The sequence below is a fragment of the Perna viridis genome, chromosome 8, assembly GCF_037379345.1.
Source record: "Perna viridis isolate PV_CMFRI_1.1 ecotype Kerala chromosome 8, ASM3737934v1, whole genome shotgun sequence".
NCBI classification, from domain to species: Eukaryota; Metazoa; Mollusca; class Bivalvia; order Mytilida; family Mytilidae; genus Perna; species Perna viridis.
In genome coordinates this window covers 25,447,594-25,467,118 of record NC_142452.1, presented here as the reverse complement: position 1 = coordinate 25,467,118, position 19,525 = coordinate 25,447,594, and the positions used below count along the sequence as shown (strand labels likewise).

The following is a 19,525-nucleotide window of genomic DNA, read 5'->3' as shown; positions in this document are numbered from 1 at the left end:
TGATGGAGCGAAGGTGGACTAAAAACCCTGACTTGGGAGCATGTCCCACTGCTGACGCTTCGCTGCTTTTGTTTGTTTGTTTGTTTCTTCTTCTTTTTTTTTTGTTCTTTGTTATTTTGGTTTGTTTGGTTTTTTTTTTTATTTTGTTTTGTTTTGTTTGTTTGTTTTTGTTTGTTTGTTTGTTTGTTTTTGTTTTTGTTTTTTTGGTCGATATTTGATTTTTTACCGATATTAGACCCCCTATTAATATAAAAGCGCAAGACATATCTGGAGTCTGATTGAAAAACGGGAGCAGGGATTTTCATCAAGAATCTAATAAAAAAGATTAATATTAATTACAACTCCCGCTCCCCATTTTAGTCCTTTATTTTCAGAGCCCCGTGCAGGTCCGGGTGTTTAAAGAATAGGCCTGCAGCAGCGCTAAGCTTGTCGTAAAAGGCGACTAAATAGTGCTCAGAAACCTAGCCGGGGGCTAGGGCGCTCTGCCCACAGAGCAACTGGGATGTGTGCCCCAGGTGGTGGAATGGGGTACCCCTGGCGTGTTACATGCTGGGGTTGTCAGGCTATAATACGGAAAACCTGACCGCAAACCATAGTGGTGCACCGTGTTGGGAAAGATGCCACGTTCCTCGCCATTTAAAGAACACTACTGTGGTATTCTCCCGGAGTAGGAACCATAGGGCCCCGCCACAGGAGGCTAAATTGCCCGACCCTACCTTCCTCTCCCTATTTCCAGTGGTAATCAAAATTTGTCGACCCCATTGTCCTTGTGTCCCATCCCTTTTTCATTTCATCATCATTTCATGTTCATTTTATCATCAATTTCACGTTCATCGTCTGAATATAGCTGAAATATTGCTGCTTGGACGTTAAACCCCAACAATCAATCAATCAATCATTATTTTCAGAGGGACAAAATAAACAAAATAGAGATCCCACTGCCATTTCCTTGGGAACAATTGGTTAAACTTAAAAAAAGGTCCGATAAGTTTTATGTAGGTTATGATCGTAAATAAACGAAAGTCAATGGACGAAAACGACGTAACGACAGCATGGTGCTATTACATGTACTCGTCTGAATAAAAACATCAATGAGGATTAAGCTATGGCAGAATCGTTTTCTTTGGGTTATTTTAAGAACAATATTCTGGCCCCTTGTTTTAAAATTGATTTTAACAGCATCTGGATTTAGAAAATATTCTGGCCCACATTTAACCCTTTAGAAAAAAATATTCAATCGAATGGGAAAAAATTGAGCGAAGCTGGCGAATAAAAAATCTGATACACATATAACTCAAACCAGCCCCATCAGAAAAAAAGCAGATCATGCAGAGTGTCCCCTTTTAGATTTGGGTAAAAATAGAAAAAAAAACTTTTTGTGGTTAGTTTAATTCATTACCGGCTTGACAGCAGAGTTCCTAATTGTGTAGTGTATGTGTCATTTTCAGTAACTGTGCTTAATACGTAACACATTCAATGAAAATTCCAAGAGGAAGAACTTTTATTATCCATATGAATTGGCGCGTGTGGGCATCACATCACATTAAATTCACATCTGAAGCACGTAACAAAACAAGATTTACAATGACTGATTTACCACATAGTACAATATAGTATGAAATGTGGGATGTCAGGTACTACATGGGACGAAGCAGGAAAAATAAATGTTCCAACGACAGGTATATAGCCACAGGTACTTATATTCAGTTATCAAAATAACCCAAATGAACATTGCTATTTTAGAGATGCAAAGGGCTTTAAGGATCTAATTGTTTTATCAGAAGGATTAAGTAGCTTTTTGGTTGACCCAACAGCTGAGGACACAACGGGACGATGCTTTATATAAGAAATAAGAACTTTGCCCAATTCAAACAGATTAAAATTATGAGTTCATTGGGTGACGACCACATCTGTGTAATTTCTAGTTGAGGGCTCCAAGACCAGAAATACCATCATGTGTCCGATGCAGATTTGTTACCTATCAGGTAACCATAAACTGCAAAGGGCAAGCGACGATGCTCTATAGCAACTCCCGGACTTTGTCCACCAAAAAATGTTTACATATAGCATCATAGGGTAATACACATAATATTGAGTAATTTTACAGTCGATAAAAGATGCAGGATTTAGTTTACAACAATTTTACATGTTAACTCAATAAAAGGGATAGGACACAAGTTTTACCAACTTATGAAGTCTTCTCCAAACAATAACATACACTACATAGATTAGAACATCGAGGACATGCATAGATCCATTATGAGTATTAAAAATAAATTTGAATTAGATTTTACAACACAATGAAGGAAAAAAGGAAAAGAAAAACAACAGTACAATGAGAGAGAAAAAAAGAAAAAAACAACAGTACAATGAAAAATAAAAAAAAACAGCAACAACAAAAAACACCAGCACATTGAAACAAAACACCAAAGTTTCAGAAATATATGTTCAAAACTGAAGAGAAACATAAAGTGCCCGGGTAGATGCGCTATTCTTGTGTGACACTGATTTTACCTCCATAAGAGTCAGAAAGGAGTACATCTTGCACTTAGTTTTATGAGGTTGCAAATATTAGACAAAATTTCAAGATTGTCATTGTTTAGTAACCAAATTACCTTTTCATTAGGATTAAGCGAGTTGAAAGATTGATAGAATTGTATATATATTTTTTTTCTGATGTGATTTGTAAGAAGACAGTAAAAAGTTTATTTCACTATCTACTTCGCCAGAGTTGCACCTGAGGCCTGCCCTGTAGTGTGGAGGAGTATCCTGATAACGATTGACCTTGTTCGATTCTAAGTTGATGTGCAGAAATACGTATTCTTGTGATTTCTTTCCTATGATCAGGAGACTGTAAAGGCATTAAATTTTTGTTTTCCCGAAATTATTTTTGAATGTTACATAAGTGCATAATTTTCCATCTGTACTTTTTGTCATTTGATTCTGCCAAATTTAATTGCGTTGTTTGAACTTTTTTTTCCTTCCGGAAGAGACTGTTTTGCATCGTTTTTTTGAGTTTAAGAAGGCCTTGGATACCGCCTGACGTTCCAGGTTGTAGTCTAAATTACAACAGTGTGAAATTGAGGGGAAGGCTTTTCAAGTCATATATAATACTAGTATGGTATAAAGTCTTGTGTGCAACACTGTAGTGAAATATCCGAGCTTTTCCTTTGTCAAATAGGAGTTAGACAGGGAGAAAACCTATCACCTTTTCTCTTTTCTATCTTTCTGAATGATCTGGAAAACTATTTCAATCATCATGACGGAGAACCACTTGCCAAGGTTCGGGATAAGCTAGAAACTGAGTTACATATATTTTATAAGATTCTTGTTATTCTCTACGCTGACGATATTGTCATCCTGTCGGAAACAAAGGGAGGTATGCTGAATGATATTTTTCAGACATATTGTAAATTATGGCAACTTAAAGTAAATGTAAATAAAACAAAGGTAATTATATTTTTGGAAACGAAAATCGGGTAATGTATTTGATTTTAAACTGAATGGAGAAACTCTGGTAGTTTTCAAATATAACAGTTCTTTCGTTGATATCAGAAACAGATTAACCGAACAGGCTCAAAAGGCATTTTTTAGTATTCAGAAACTTTTCGGAAACCAGTTGATTTGCAATTAAAAACTTTTGATGCAATGATTGAACCAATTTTATTTTATGGTTCACAGGTATTGTGATTTGAAAATATGAAGATAATTGAATAGTTCAACTTGAAATTTTGGAAACGAATTCTGTGAGTTAAAAGCACAGCACCTTCTATCATGATATATGGTGAATTAGGGAGATATCTTTTGGAAAATAGGGCAAAATTGAAGATTAGATAATTTTAGTGCAAAGTTGAGGATGATATCATTTTGGTGCATGCTTGTTTCAAGCGAATCAAAACTCAGCACTTCTTTAATTTGTACAGACGTATGCTAGCTCAGAAATTTAGTAGCAATGTCACTTTCAAGTAGATAGATTTTATTCAATCAGTTTTTTTTTTTCAATGACGTTGGTATGTACTTTATTTTTGATATCCAACTTGGTATATGTGATATAAAGAACATAAGCCATGTTTTGTGTTATCAATTTGTGCAAAAATGGCAGAATAACATATTGGCTGCATCTAGAGGCCAATTTTATACTACTCATAAAAATAATTTTGAGATTGGATAACTACATTTTACGAATCTAATGATCAACTAAGGATCTAATGATTTAAAAGAATCCCTAGAAATAAGAAATTTGGAAACACTAAACTTGAAAAATAACTTATGGTTCCTTACTCAATAAATAGAAGACATAGTTCTCCAAATTCTTTTAGCGTTCCCGGCTACTTTTTGATCTTTTTTGCCAATATTTTTCGCGGAATTAAAAACAATACTCTAGTGTGAAAAATATATTATGCTTTTAAACTTTTTTGGGAATTAATAATATACAATTAAAAATGCCTGATGCTCACCCCTCCCTGGTCACACCCTCCTTGCTAACACTAACCATTTATCAGTGCGTTTCTAACATCAAATAAAACCAGCTTACAAAAATTAAAAGTTCTCTCTCAAACACTTGAGTTAACCTAACACCTGCTGAAGTACAGTTCCAGTTTGATTAATTAAGGTTTTACAGCCTTTCACAGATATTTCATGCATTTCAGAACCAGAACCTTTGACTTTGCCTTGTACTTATTCAACAAATTTTTATTGTGCTAGCTCACAGAGGTAGACATATCACCTTATTTGAACACATTATACAGACTCCAGCCAACCAGTCTATATTCTATAGCTATATGCCACCTGCTTGGTGGATAGCAGCGACTACCAATTTCAGCATCTTTGGTGTTGCTCGGCTGGGAATTGAACCTACAATCCACAACATCATTTGTATGTTCAACGAAAACTTAATGTAATTCTCTCAAAACTCCGTTGTTCCGCTTCAGTTCTTATTGGAGTCATCTTGCTAATTCTAACATAGAACCTTGCACAGTGTGTAACTATGGTGATCAAACTAAGGATGTAGATCATTTCTTCTTTGTATGTCCAATGTACTATGATATCTAAACGACCTTATTCACAAACTGAATTGGCTACAAGTGGAAATAGAAAGTATGTATTCTCTCATGTAGGCATCAAGATCTTTCACATTTAGCAATCGTAGAAATTTTTACATTTATCAAGAAATGGAAGCATTTCTTTACGTTTTAAACGCTTTGAGTCCTTGGGTCCACAAGTATACAATATATACATATCATAATTATTGTATTAGTCTTTTTTTTTTCTGTCTCTTTAGTTGTTATTAGGTTTTTTTCCTTTGCATACCATTACTGTATATCCTTGTGGTATGCTCATTGTAATATTGTACAAAATGTATTTCAAGGGAAAAAACTTCACAAGTGTGACTAACTTGTGTCCTAACCCACTTGTTCCAACTGAGCAAATAAAATTGTTAGACACTTGGACTTCTTGATAAAAAATGTAGACACACATTTATAAATATTTGTAACAATTTTTATTTTAAGTACATGTAAAATACAGAACTGTGAACATCTATAAAAAGTCAACAAGTTAATTCTTTAAGCAGGGAAAATGTCATGTCAAAAATAAAAATACATAACAAAACAAAACAGTATGTACAATGGACAAACATCAACCACGTGCAAAATAATGATTTAGAGGGAGAAGCACAGCAGCGGATCTGGATTTGGGGGACAAGGGATTGGCACACCCTTTATTGGATTTTGTGCAAATTATGGGATGATAGCATGGAACCCTTCCATAAATTTCTTGATCAAACCATGTATGTATGAGGGGTCCAATACTTGACAATTTTTAAAAAGGAAACATTTATGAACAAATGTATATCCAAAACATTATGATTTCACTCATTAGCAGATCAAGAGAAGTGACAATTCTAGCAGTCAGAATCTCCACTCTTCTTTTGTTGGAATTTTTTTCTGATTTTGTACATTTTTTTTAAAATTAGAAATTGGACCCTTAATCATACTTGCAGAAGGTTGATATTTGTATAACAGGGCTGATGTGCTTCAACATTTTTTGGGGGGTTGATATACTTCTATAGTACTAGGACTGATTTTCTTCAACAACTTTTGGATTAATTTGTTTAACAATAAAATCCTACAAAAAAATTTAGTACAAAGATATTCCATATCACAGATAAATAGGGTCATCACATTACATGTGCATCTTCTAAAAAAAAATGAAAATACAAGTTAAAAAAGAACAAAAACATAATTAATACTTTGGTAAATTTGACACCTAAAAAACTTATGACACAAAGTGTAAAACTAGCATAACAGAGTTTTGTAGAGGTCTTTTTTGTAAAAAAAAAAAAAGCCTGATGGTCAACAAATAGAAGTTTCCTTCTTTGTCTCTTTTGAGGGATCCTAATTATCCACTTTTATGGTAATGAAAAAAAAACCTCTCTAATCATAATACACAGTGAAACCCATCTTATCCAAACCCCTTATGGATTTTAAATTTTATTCACTTGATAGGTGTTTGGTTTACCAAGATCTAAAAAAAAAAATACAAAAATTGATATAAAGTGACATAAGAATGTCTGGTTTAGAAAAGGTTTCAGGATTTTTTTCTGGGTTTGGTATAGACAGGTTTAACTGTATAAAAATAGACATAATATAAAAAAAATACATTTTACTCTCTTTCTTAGATAACATTTTCTAGTTATTTTTTCTTTAAATAGGCTGAGAACCAATCAATTTAAATGAATGGCCTAAGATACTGTACGAAACACTTTTTAAACAAAAATCAAAGAAAAAATACAAAACAAACATAGATTTAGACATAATTCGGCATCTAACCTGAAACCCAAATAATCATTTTATCAATAATGGAAGTAGGTTCAATTTAAAAAGTATATATAATTAAATATATCACATCAAATGTGAATTTTGTAACAATTAAGAAATAACAAATACTAAATACACTTTTTTATAACAAAAAATATATGAAGCCAAAAACTATAGATAAGTTCCTGGATTTTTTTTATTGGCCTTATTACTCATTGTTATTGTCATATCAATGAAATAAAAAAATAAGTACCACCCTCATCTTATTTTCAAACTGTCAATAGTAAACAATATAAAAAGCCCCTCATCACTCTTATGGTATTAAAAATTTGAAAAGATATGTCTCTCTCCATCCCATTTGTTAGCATACAGAAAATAAACGCTGAGAATTAAGAAATTAACTTTGAATGGCCTAGAAATAGAGCAAAACAAATAAAAAATAAAAAATAAAGCACATGAATTTTCTTCTTGACACATAGCATAGTACACATTTGTAAAAGGAAGACATATGTAGTAGATATTGTAAGTGTGGTGGTGTTAATATATTTTAATGCAGGTTTTCTTTATAAAAATTTGAAATCTATAGAACAATAAAATTTAATGTAATTGATATTGCTACAAATCCATTCAAAATAAGTGTTGAAGATATTTTTATGATGGTTTTCTGTCATGAATTAAAAAAATCAATATCAATAGAGAATTCAAATCAAATTTGATGTAATTGGAATTTCTATATTTTCATTCAAAATACAGACCATAACCTATAAAACGGTGAGCAGTAAGAATTCGGCAGTGCTTGGAAAGAAACTCTTTTTTCATGGGACATTTTCTGTAATATATTTTCATTTCAAAATGTCAAGGATTCATTCTTTATATTCCCCCTTTTATTTACAGAGCAGAAACAGCTCATGGCACAAAGCCTTCAAAATGCGGCAATTTTTTACATCATTAGTGTACCTGTAGTGTTGCTCTGAATCTCTGTTTAAAAAAATTGGGTTGGAAACAATGAGTTAACTGTAAAAATAAATGAATCACAAATTATCAAGAGAACATGAACTAGGTTAAGGGACACAACTCTAACGAATCATTGGTAAATTTCAGTAAACCATTTTACATAAAACTGAATATGATACAAACATATCACTGATTTCAAAAGTCATGCCCCTTTCCGTAGGACTACCTCCTCAAGATGTATACAATCAGAAATATAGACACACTACAGCCAAAGAAATGGTTACCATTTCTAACTGTGAATAGTGAGTAATTTTCAGAAAGTATCATGCCTTTTTTTTTAAGATTTTTAAAAAATATTGCTTAAGACTAGATTGCCAATTAAAAATGATAAATTAATTAATCAGAATGCCACTTAATAGGAAATGTTACCTGGCACACTCATTATGCATCCATGGATCAAACATGAAAAAAAAAAATACCCCATACAAACTGTTGTTGAACCAAATGCATTAATGTTTGCACAGATAAAATGGTTTTCCATAACCAAAATGCTACAGCTTTTAAAAAACTAAGCATGATGCACCCCTTTCCCAAATAAGCTCAACTTTCAAAACTAAATACTTAACAATTGTTTCCATTTCATTTGAGTAAGAATCATTCTCACTTAAAATTAAATAATACTTCTGTATACATATCACAGCCATAAATAGCAGTCTATCAAAATTGAACAGTAATAACTAACGGTAAACATGTGTTATAATTTCTGGGGAGTCGAAGGGTTTGTCCATTTGTCTTCTCTCTTCATATCGTGGAATTTTTGACCAATCAAATGTAGTAAAAACTGTCACTGATTTCTTCAGTCTTCGTGAATTAACAGCTTCCTCTGTACTTTCGTACGGGGGACTGAAATTCATCATAATGAAATATAATATGAAATAATATCGTAAACTTGTATTTTTCCTGAATGTAAATTCAGGTTCAACTAAAAACCTGGCAAATAAAGTAAAAGTTGAAAGGTCAAAACTTTTTGTGTTAACCTCAAAACAACTAAATAATTCAGAAAGTCTCATTCTAAGATAAATATACCTATAAGAGTAGTATATTAGGTTGGTAAATAATGAAACAAGTTAAAACAGTTTATATTTTAGTTAAATTCAACCTCCTATTTTTCATTCACTACAGATTAAATTTTCCTGTGTTTTGAAATTTTGTTCATTTAATACAAAATTTTAAAAAAGTTTTTTTTTGTTTTTTTAGTTGTTTAACACAAATTCAAGTTCCCAACCAACTGAAAATTTCTGTTTAAAACTTTTTTCTCAAATCCACCAATTCAAAACTCTATAAACCTACAAAATTTAACAAACCAAGGTTATCTTCAACTGAAGGACCTGTACAGTAATAAGACTATTGAACTGAAGGACCTGTACAGTAATAAGACTATTGAACTGAAGGACCTGTACAGTAATAAGACTATTGAACTGAAGGACCTGTAAAGTAACAAAACTATTGAACTGAAGGACCTGTACAGTAATAAGACTATTGTTTCTCCTCTTTCCAAATCTCCTTCATTTCTATCAAAGGTTCTCAAATCATACTGGGACATACTAAATGGATTCATATTACTAGTATTAAAATTAAGACATCTAATGGGATATTAAATGATATCCTTATATGTTGTCTTCTATGGACACATGATAAACTACAAATCATCACATGGTAACAACAGATCAAACTTATTTAGACTCTGCAATCTCAAAAGAACTAACTTCCACTTTTTTTTTCAGTGTTCAGAGAAAGATAACTCCAATAACTCTAGTATCTCTAGTTCATCGACATGAAAAGAGTAAGTGGGGAGGAAATACCCAAAAAGAACTTTCACCATTCTTTAATATTCAAAGAGAGAAAGGGGGAAACAACTTTCAATGGTCGTAACTTTTATGGAAATAATCCTTAAAATTTGAACTTAATCTGTATTTTATTGTACTCAACTAACAATACAAAGTTCGAAAAAGATCCTTCAATATTTTCTAAGGCTATCATCTGGAAACTGTTGATGGATGAACAGAAACACAACTACATATTTTTAGAGGGTATCACATATTACCTCACCACTTGTCTGAGAGTATCACATAATACCTCACCACTTATCAGAGGGTATCACATAATACCTCACCACTTTGTCAAAGAGTATCACATAATACCTCACCACTTATCAGAGGGTATTACATAATACCTCATCCCTTATCAGAGGGTATCACATAGTATCTCACCACTTATCAGAGGGTATCACATAATACCTCACTACTTATCAGAGACAGAGGGTATCACATATTACCTCAACACTTTGTGTGGCAGGTTATGAAGAGTAGACAAAACATATTAACTTATCCCCTTCTGCATAATTCTTAGGTGAATCTGTATTTAAACAGTATTAGGTACACTAATACCACTTATCATGGTAATATATGATAGTATTGGGTAAACTTAACAGTTGAATATGGCCCCTTTCGGTCTGTATCTTTATCATGGTAATTTAAGATAGTATTGGGTACACTAACAGTTGAATCTGGCCTCTTTTGGGCTGTATTTTTATCATGGCAATTTAAGATAGTATTAGGTACACTAACAGTTGAATCTAGCCTCTTTTGGGCTGTATTTTTATCATGGTAATTTAGGATAGTATTAGATACACTAACAGTTGAATCTGGCCCCTTTGGGGCTGTATTTTTATCATGGCAATTTAAGATAGTATTAGGTACAATAACAGCTGAATCTGGCCCCTTTTGGTCTGTTTCCTTTATCATACTGTAAAAGTACTATTGTTCATGGGGTGCCAATTTTCATGATTTTTGTGGATAGGCTAAACCACGAAATTTGGTTCCCAACAAAAAAAAAAATTTACATTGATGTGTATACTGAAAATCTCAAAACCAAGAATCCACGAATTTGTGTTTCTTCCCTTATCCACGAAAAATGGTATCCACATATTAAAGTACTTTCACGTGAGAAATATTTTAATACAGTATAAGAAAACTTCTATTTGGTTCTGACTTTTTTTAGTCGGAATGCTTTATCAAAGTAATTTAGACTATAGATAGAAATTATTTATAAGCATTCAATAATTGTATAAGTTGAAATTTTCAATTTTTCCAAAAATTAGAGGTTTTATTTAATTAACTTATCTAAACTGTTAGTGTACCTTAAACCTTTGTAATAAAAACAAACAACATAATTTTAAAAAAATCAAAAAGAAACGATACAAAAATACAATAAAAAATGCAATTCTGAAACTTTCAATTTAAGTTGAAACCTCGTACTTACAGTGTACTACAAGTTCTGTAATGATAAAAAATTATGAAACTCATTTGTCCCTAAACAAATGCAAGTTTTTATTTGCTGATTTAAAAGAGAGTGATTGATTGAAAGAATCTATAAAGATTTAACCAGATATGTCTATTCTGATGTACCATAGGGTAATTTCTCACTTCTTTTACAGGAATATTCCTATTTTTAGCCATGCGATATATTCTTATCTCACCCATGGGTAACATGAAATATGCAAGAAGAAAATCAAATGCTGCCAGAAAATGTAAGACAAAAAAATTTCAGACATTCTGTAGGTGTTGGTGGAGCCATGTGATAGACAGACAGAGAGACTAACAAACAGACAGACAGACTGAATCAGATTGGTTTTCTTTGTACTTACAAGTCTCTTAAATAGCTGTTTCCTATATTAGCTCTGGATTCTGCAATAGAAATGATACATATATTCTCATAGCTTTAGGATGTAATATTTTCTGAAAAATAATAACACAATTATAGTTCAATATGGAGACTACTGTATACCTATTTTTTTTAGCAGTGGACAAATGTGAAAAAAGTACTCATGAAATTGAATTGACTTTCAACACTATGAAATTCTAGTTATTTTTTAAACCACAAAATTGGTAATTAGGAATCTGTTCATCTAACAGAATTCACAAAAATTAGCTACAACAAAGCCTTTTAGATTTCAGAATTTATCTAATTTGACAGGTATTGTATTATTGATATAAAATGTACAGTTTACACATGTTTTCTGTTACCACAGGTTTCATTTTAAACAGGTTCCCAGTTTATTCAGGTTTCAGTTTTACTGTACTACAGAAAAACAAAAATATTTTTTCTCTTGTACTTTTTTCTGGTTATTTAATGAAATAAAAAATAATCATATATTTTACCAAAACCAGCTGTATTGGATCTTTCTAATCCTCCAGGATAGTACAAATCTGGAGGCCCTTCAGATCTACGACCAAATGCAATTGTCTCCCTTATTTTCTCTTGATCCTGATCGTAAACTTTTCTTGCCTGGTCTGTTTCTGATTTTCCAACCTCTGAAAATTACATTTACAGTAAATAGGTGCATTTTATGTAAGAAATTCCAAATTTTAACACCATTCAAAACAACAGCTCTACAGTATAAAATACCTCTTCTGTCCAATAACTTCAATGAAGGCACTGTGTGGATCAATAGTAACCGATACCCTGGTTCTTGTGCAACAGGATTGTCAAACAGATCTGGAAGACAAACAGGTATATTAATAACTATGTTGGAAATAGGTCCCTAGTGAAAATTTGATGTTGTTTCAATTCTGAAGAGTAACCTATAACAAAAAATCTTCCTAGCGTGACCCAGTGGCCCTTTTCACAAAAAATCGTAAGAGTAAAATTAGTCGTATGTTATGACGTCACAACTTACAACTAATTTTACACTTACGATTTTTTGTGAAAAGGGCCACAGGAGCTCTCTACCCCTTATGCTAATGGATGTTGGTTGATAATAAAGAAAATCCTGGGAAATGTCGGGATTAAACCTATTTAAAGTGCCCTCCCCTTTCCCATTTCTATCCTGATACTGCCATTTGTTATACAGACTTTCCTTTTCACTAGTTACTGCCTAGATTTCAGTTCAGTAATTTAGTTATTTCCCTTCATTAAGGTCATTCAGTAAGACCCCTTTTTGGAATGTTAATACTTCTATGGAATATGAAAATAGTTCTCTAGATTGACTTTGATAGTGTATTAGGATTTAAGATTGTGTCCATGTAAAACTCAGGCAGATCCTATGATATGGGTGGCACAGGTTTAATTTTATCTCACTGATTTTTTCCATAATGGCATGTATATATATTGTATCATATGTATGTCAAATAATTGGAAATTTGTTTTAAATTGACAATGTATGGCTCAGAAAATGGTTTTAAAAATCCCTAACAAAGCAACCAAATTTTGCTAAAATTAGAGAGTTGTCTCCCTTTTTCAATGAATGTCAATGCTTTGTGCATAATTCATATCTCTTTAACCATTGCAGTTAATCAAAAAATAACATTAAACTTTGAGAAAGGATGCATTTGTGGTATAAGATGGGTGAAATTTTTCAAAATAACAATTTGCCATGTGCAACCCACTACCTTGTTTTAGCATGGACACCTTCTTAACTATTAGGAATGGGCATTTCTTTCATAAACATTTCTATTTTCTTTTATGAGATGTTTTAATCTAAAATGTGATAAAAATGCAGACATGATTTTTTATTAATAAATAAAAATTTATCTCCCCTTTTCTTGTTCTTTTTCTTTTCTGTAGCGTATATTATTTCTGATTATTGTTTTTTCCACTTATCTATTGACTTCTAAAAATTGAATCTGCAATGGCACATGACACCCTTTAATCTCATTTACTGACATAATCCCTTTTACCACCAAAAACCCCTGAAATTCCAGCCCTGCAGTGTTACTTACTAAGGGTGTGTAAATCTTGCATCTTTGTAAATTCCCTGGCTACTTTGCCCAGTTCTGTTAGTTGATTGTTGTGTAACATGAGAACTTGTAAACATGTTAGATGTCGTAGTACGCCTGTGATGGTTGTCAGCTGATTGTTTTCTAAATGCAATTCTTTCAGATGGCAGTTGTTTGATAAACAGTCAGTTCTTCTAAGCTAGATAAGGATAAGATAAAAAGCACAAATTAGTTATACATGTATATGCACAGTACAAATTGGGGGATTAAAAGATGGACAAAAGAGGATCCTAACCTGGGATCCCAAATCTTTCCTAAAGATCTCCCTAAAGATCCCATTCCCTCTTTTAGTTGGAAAATTTAGTTGATTTTACAGGAAATCACTGAGCCATGACAGAGCTGGCCCCCTATAAGGTCAGTCAGGGGCCCCCTCTTTGGAGAATCTCTAGATCTGCCTCTGTTGTCTCCTTTGTAAATTCTTAATTGTATGCTGTAGGTGGCAAGAATTACAAAAATTAAAGTCCGTAAAAAATTGAAAAAAAGGGAAAAATGTGGAAAATACTTTTATACATTTGTGTTAATAATACATCGCTAAATACTGAATTCCTTAATCATTTATTAAACTATAATGCTTTCGGAGTATTTTTCAATGTTAAAAAAAAAGACATTTTGAAAAAAAATCAGTTCCATTAGCCCAACAGGGGTCCTCTTGGATCAACCAATGATATACATTATATAGGTTCCATGTTGAAACTAAATTTCAATATTACTTCCTGATGCATTTAACAGCAATCCTTTTAAAATTTATTTTTGCTAAATACCTGTGATTACCATAATTCTAATTTTAATGAAAGCTACTGCCATGTATACAATTTCAACATGTTTGCCTCCTGGGACCAAAATGTGGCTTTACCCGGTAATGCTTACATTAAATATAAAATTCAATAATCTCCATGTTCAATATTTTATATTTAAAGTATTTGATCTCACAATAAAATGTAGCTCATAATATGAAAATATAACCAAAATTGAAACACTCCCCTCATAACAGAGTTCATAACTTCTTTTTACCTTATTTCCGTTCAACCAGAGTGTTTTCAAAAACTTGAATCTGGCTAAATCTGTAACTTCACTTAAATCTCTAAAAAAAAGTACAATGGAATTATCATAAAATGTATGACAATGTCTCTTGCAACCTTCTATTAAATTTGATTTTACTGCCAAAACAAGTAAAACAGAAAAACAAAATAAAATACACTATAATTCCTTTATACCAAACTATACCTATATTTCATTCAAATTACCTCAAAAAGACACATAAATGACTAACACCTCTTGTCTGTGGACAAGCAGTTGTCTGTGTTGGGGTTAAACTAGTTTTTTAAGACCTTTACCATCAAAACTACCAGCACTAAAAATAATTATTCACTACCATTCCAGTAGACTGGATTTGGAGTAATAAAGTCAAGTACTAAATATGCCAGATTTAATATAGTGCCATATACTGAACAAAGGGCTGTCAAAGAGTCAGCAAACTGGATTTTCCTATGTGCCCCTGTAAATTGGTTGAACAATGTCAACTTAATGATAATCATCTTGTCATTCTAAACATCATGTTAAAATTTGAAAGCAATTGACTTTGTACTTGTCAAGGTATTGAAGGGACAAAGTTCAAAGTCTCATATCCACAACAAAAATGGCTGCTCTTTGGAAACAAAAAAAAATCAATATTTGTGAAAATAAAACTTGACATTTCTTTTGTCATCTTGAACATCATATCAAAATTTGAAAGTCATCACCTTAATTATTTTCAAGTTATTGAAGGCACAAGGTTCCAAGCTTCCATTTCCACAACAAAAAAGGTCACTTGGAAACAATAAAAAAAAGATAATTGTGAAAATTGAACTTGACCTTCATTTTGTCATCCCAAACATCACATTAAAATTTTAATACAATCAACTAAATACTTTCAAGTTATTTAAAGGACAAGGGTTCAAAATCCCTTTTTGTATGGACAATTTTTGGCAGCTACCTACTTATCCACTGTACATTCCCATGTCTGGTCTTTGTCCCTGGATTACATTCTTTTGATTACTGCTATAACCTTGGTTCCCTTGATTACTCTTTGATAAACCTAATGCAATTCTGTGAGTTATCTCTTTCTATCATTAAAATCTGACACTTTATTACAAATATGAGCAAAAAAGACCATTTGTGAAAAATCAATTACATAACTAGGAGAGTGCTTCAGGAATATCACCATCTAGGAATGAATGTAGGTAGTACTGATCTGACATACCAACAAAATATAATATTTTTTGCAAATGTTTTCACATTTATTAAAAGATTCCTCCCATTTATGTTTCTGTCCATATTTGTGCAGTACATACATTTGTATATTTTACAAAACTTTCCAACTTTTGTTTTCATAGTAATAGTACATGTACTGAAGTTTTTTTTTTCATTGCCCTGTTGAACCTAATTCAAATCTGTATTTGTTAAAACTGAATAATGATATAATGCATGCCCTTAATGTTTTAATTTTTGTGTTATATAACTGTTGGGAAAATAATTCATAAATTTGTCTCCTATCCTTTTTTGAAGTTGACAAAAATACAAAATGTTGTAAAACCAAACTAGGAATGGAAAATTAACAATAGAAATATCAAAATAAGCCCTTTTTTCCATAAATGTTCATATGGAGGCTGCCATTTTCTAGCGTAAATATCTAATTCAAGAAAAGGCATCTAAGTAGTGTTATTGTTAGACTTAGTCAACTGAAGTTGTTTTGGATAGATATCTTAAACATACAGGGCCATGACAAAAGTATTCTGTCATTTTTTGACAATTTTTTTTGAAAAAGTAAGATTTTGTAGGAAAAAAAGATAATAGGAAAATATTATCAAGATATCAGGCAACAGATCATGATTTGATGGAATAAGGAACAGTCTAACTAAAAATAGACCTAAGTCACCTTGCCTAAAACAAATACAAATTGGAGGGGCTACTGGAATAAGGAATAATTCAATGGGCTATGCATCAGTACATGTACCTGTAAGTTCAATCTATTGTACATGCGTAGCCTTCTTATGCATGTTTTTATGGAAGCAATCCACTACATGTACTTACTTATTTGATAAATAAAGCTCCTCAACATCTTTATCTTTCTTTATACCACATTTCTTCAGTAGTGTCTTGATTGCCTGAAATATAATAGAAAATATTTATTTTGATTGGCCCGTCAACATATTCTAAAAATTATACCTCTGGATGGCACTGGTAGCTTTTCATGTAGTTGTTAATTTCAGTGTTTGTAAACAATATAATTTACGCCTCCCTTTATTTATTATTGGTAATTTTACTTTTTTAGGGACTCTATCATACTAATGTATGCCATTCTGAGCTAAAGTTGTATAGTCATCCTCAATGGTTCATTTCATTTTAATAAATTAAACAATTAAAATCTTGAATTTAAAAGAATCATGTTTTCCTCTGAGTAATTGGACCTTAACCTTCAAAAAGTAATTAGCTCCTTTTAACTTTAATAACTGCCTTTTATGATTGTAATGCTGGTTATTCAAGGACCATAATGGTTTCAATTATATATTTATCATGATTAATTAATATCAATTTTTAATTGACATTAAACTCACTTTTTTATAATTTAGTTCAATTAAACTAATCAGTAATCCCCTTTATAAGCACAAGCTGTGATTTAACAAAACTTATTTATGTATTAAGTTTCAATTCATGAAATTGGCACTATGTCTACTAAAAGTGACTTTTTATCTTGGGACCATAATGGCATCAATCTTGATTTAATACTGGGTGATTATACAGCTTCAGACTCAGAATCTGACAGTGAAAATCCTCCCCCCAAAAAAAGGGCGAAAACTGACACTCAAAAGTAAGTCTAACAGTGCCCTGAATGAAATCATGCTTTTTCCTCAGTATCTGGATTTCATAGGCATTCAAGAAAGAAACACTGTATGAGCAACAGTACATAATTACATAATTGTAAGTCACCTTTTTAGTGTAAGAAATATTCTTGTTACTTAATGAAACACTCATACTATTGTAGTTGGTTACATGAAATCTTGTAGAAAATCATAATTAAAGAAAAAAATATGGAATGGGAAGTCTATATACATGTAAATATACAAGTTTTTTGTATTATATTTCTATTTAGTCAGGAAAAGCTGTATTTGGGGCGAGGCAATCAGTCCTTTTGAAGGTTCATCAGACAGTTGGATATCTCTGGTAAAAATGTGACAGGACTGGTAAAAAAATATGGAACGCCAGACCAAAAAATTTCCGATATTAGTCATTCTTGATTCAGGTCAAAATGGCTGTTACAACTTGGTTCACAGGACCAAATGTCCTGAAAAAAAAACTGAATCTTTGGAAAGACTGGGCAATGACGAAATGTGAAACAATCATGTTCTTAAAGTCCTTCTAGTTAGTAATATAAAGTCGCTGCCTTGGTGTATAATTTTCCACCTGAAAGAACCTGGACAGCCTTTATCTTTAGTATTTGGAAACTATACATAAACAGAAGTAAAAAATGTACTTTTAGGTGGTACATGTACAAATACAATTTTCATACACCTGGATACTTATAACATAGCTAACAGATTATATTCCCTTGATCTAAAATTGTTACTTTTTGCAGGATTTCTCAAGTAATAAGCTTCAAGAATACGATAAATATTTTTGACAGACAATAAATTAAATATCAGATATTTTATGTTTTGTTACCATACCCCTTAAAAAAATGCAAACATTTCCTAACAGAAAGAGACCATCCTGTCAAGATTTTTGGAATACATTATATTTTTGACAAAACAAACATAAAGCTGGTAAAGGCAATTCATTGGTTAATTTAATATGTTCATTCCCGAAGTTTTAAAATCTGTAATTTCATCAACCTGATTTCCACATTCAACAAGCCAAAAACCCAATTTGAAGTTCATTTAATCTGCTTTTACAAAGGATTTCCAGAACTGCTGGATTTTCTATTCAGGTAGGTCATTTGTTTTTCTTCTATTTATTCACCTTATGTCGTGTTACAGTAAAGTAACTGTATAAAATGTTTAAATGGTAAATATTTTACATTAATTTTGACGATTTCAAAGAATAGTGCAACCAGCTTTATGCAATATGGCACCCAGAAGTAAGAGGTTGAGGTATAGAGGAATGAAATTCCAACCTCTTACGTTGTAGGAGTACTGTTTAATATATACTTTAAGACTATGTAAATATTTATTAGAGATATTTATAATTTAAAAAACAAATAACTTTGTTAGTTCCCACATCTGATACAAATAGAAAATTTCCTGTTGGAAAAGGTTCGTCCTGTTCGGATTTTGAATTTATTACTGAAACATATATCAAAATATAGCAAAAAGTTGAATTATAAGAATATGTTAAGGACTTTTGACAGACATGAACTAAAATCCAGATATTTGGTATTTTTGTTACTGGACCCCCATAAAATTCATGTAACAGAAATAGTCCATCCAGTCAAGATTTTTCCACTCAAAATGAAATAATTTTTAAATCAATATGTACCTATTAGTATAAGCTTGAAGAATAAGTAAACATTATTTGACAGACGTGACACATTTTCATTAATAATGAACTCGATTTATCAACATGTCCCCTTTATATCGCCATTTTATTGTCAGAAAAAAGTCTGTCCTGTCGAGATTTTCGCTTTATTTTTTTTCTTTGACATTTTCCAAAGAACTTTATATCAATTAAATTAAAAGCACTTTTATTCTTCTTTCGAAATCATTTTAAATATACTAAAAAGAAATCAATTTAAGTTTGACTTCAACGTATCTTGGGTATAAAAAGAATGTGCTAAAACTTGTTTTAGTTTGTAAATACATATTCGAGGGAGAAATGATAGGCCTGACGTGAAAAAATAAGCAGGACCTGTTCAGAGACCGCCATCTTTCCTGTTGTCAAAAT

General features: G+C 31.7%; 1 protein-coding gene across 1 annotated transcript; it reads right to left on the bottom strand.

The window, feature by feature from the left end:
* Positions 1-6,334: 6,334 nt before the first annotated feature.
* On the bottom strand, positions 6,335-19,525 carry LOC148609978 (leucine-rich repeat-containing protein 72-like). Its single transcript, XM_088541658.1, has 8 exons — positions 19,490-19,525; positions 16,679-16,752; positions 14,621-14,690; positions 13,553-13,748; positions 12,240-12,329; positions 11,993-12,145; positions 11,479-11,518; positions 6,335-8,675 (listed from the first exon to the last, which is right to left on the bottom strand). Exons 1-8 carry the CDS (start codon positions 19,505-19,507, stop codon positions 8,510-8,512), a joined length of 807 nt encoding a protein of 268 aa, XP_088397784.1. The 5' UTR covers positions 19,508-19,525; the 3' UTR covers positions 6,335-8,509.

Coding starts and splice junctions, on each gene's coding strand:
- LOC148609978 (XM_088541658.1), bottom strand. Junction 13,749..14,620: donor TCTGGTTGAACGGAAATAAG/GTAAAAAGAAGT, acceptor ATCCTTATCTAG/CTTAGAAGAACTGACTGTTT. Junction 12,146..12,239: donor GAAGTTATTGGACAGAAGAG/GTATTTTATACT, acceptor TGTAATTTTCAG/AGGTTGGAAAATCAGAAACA.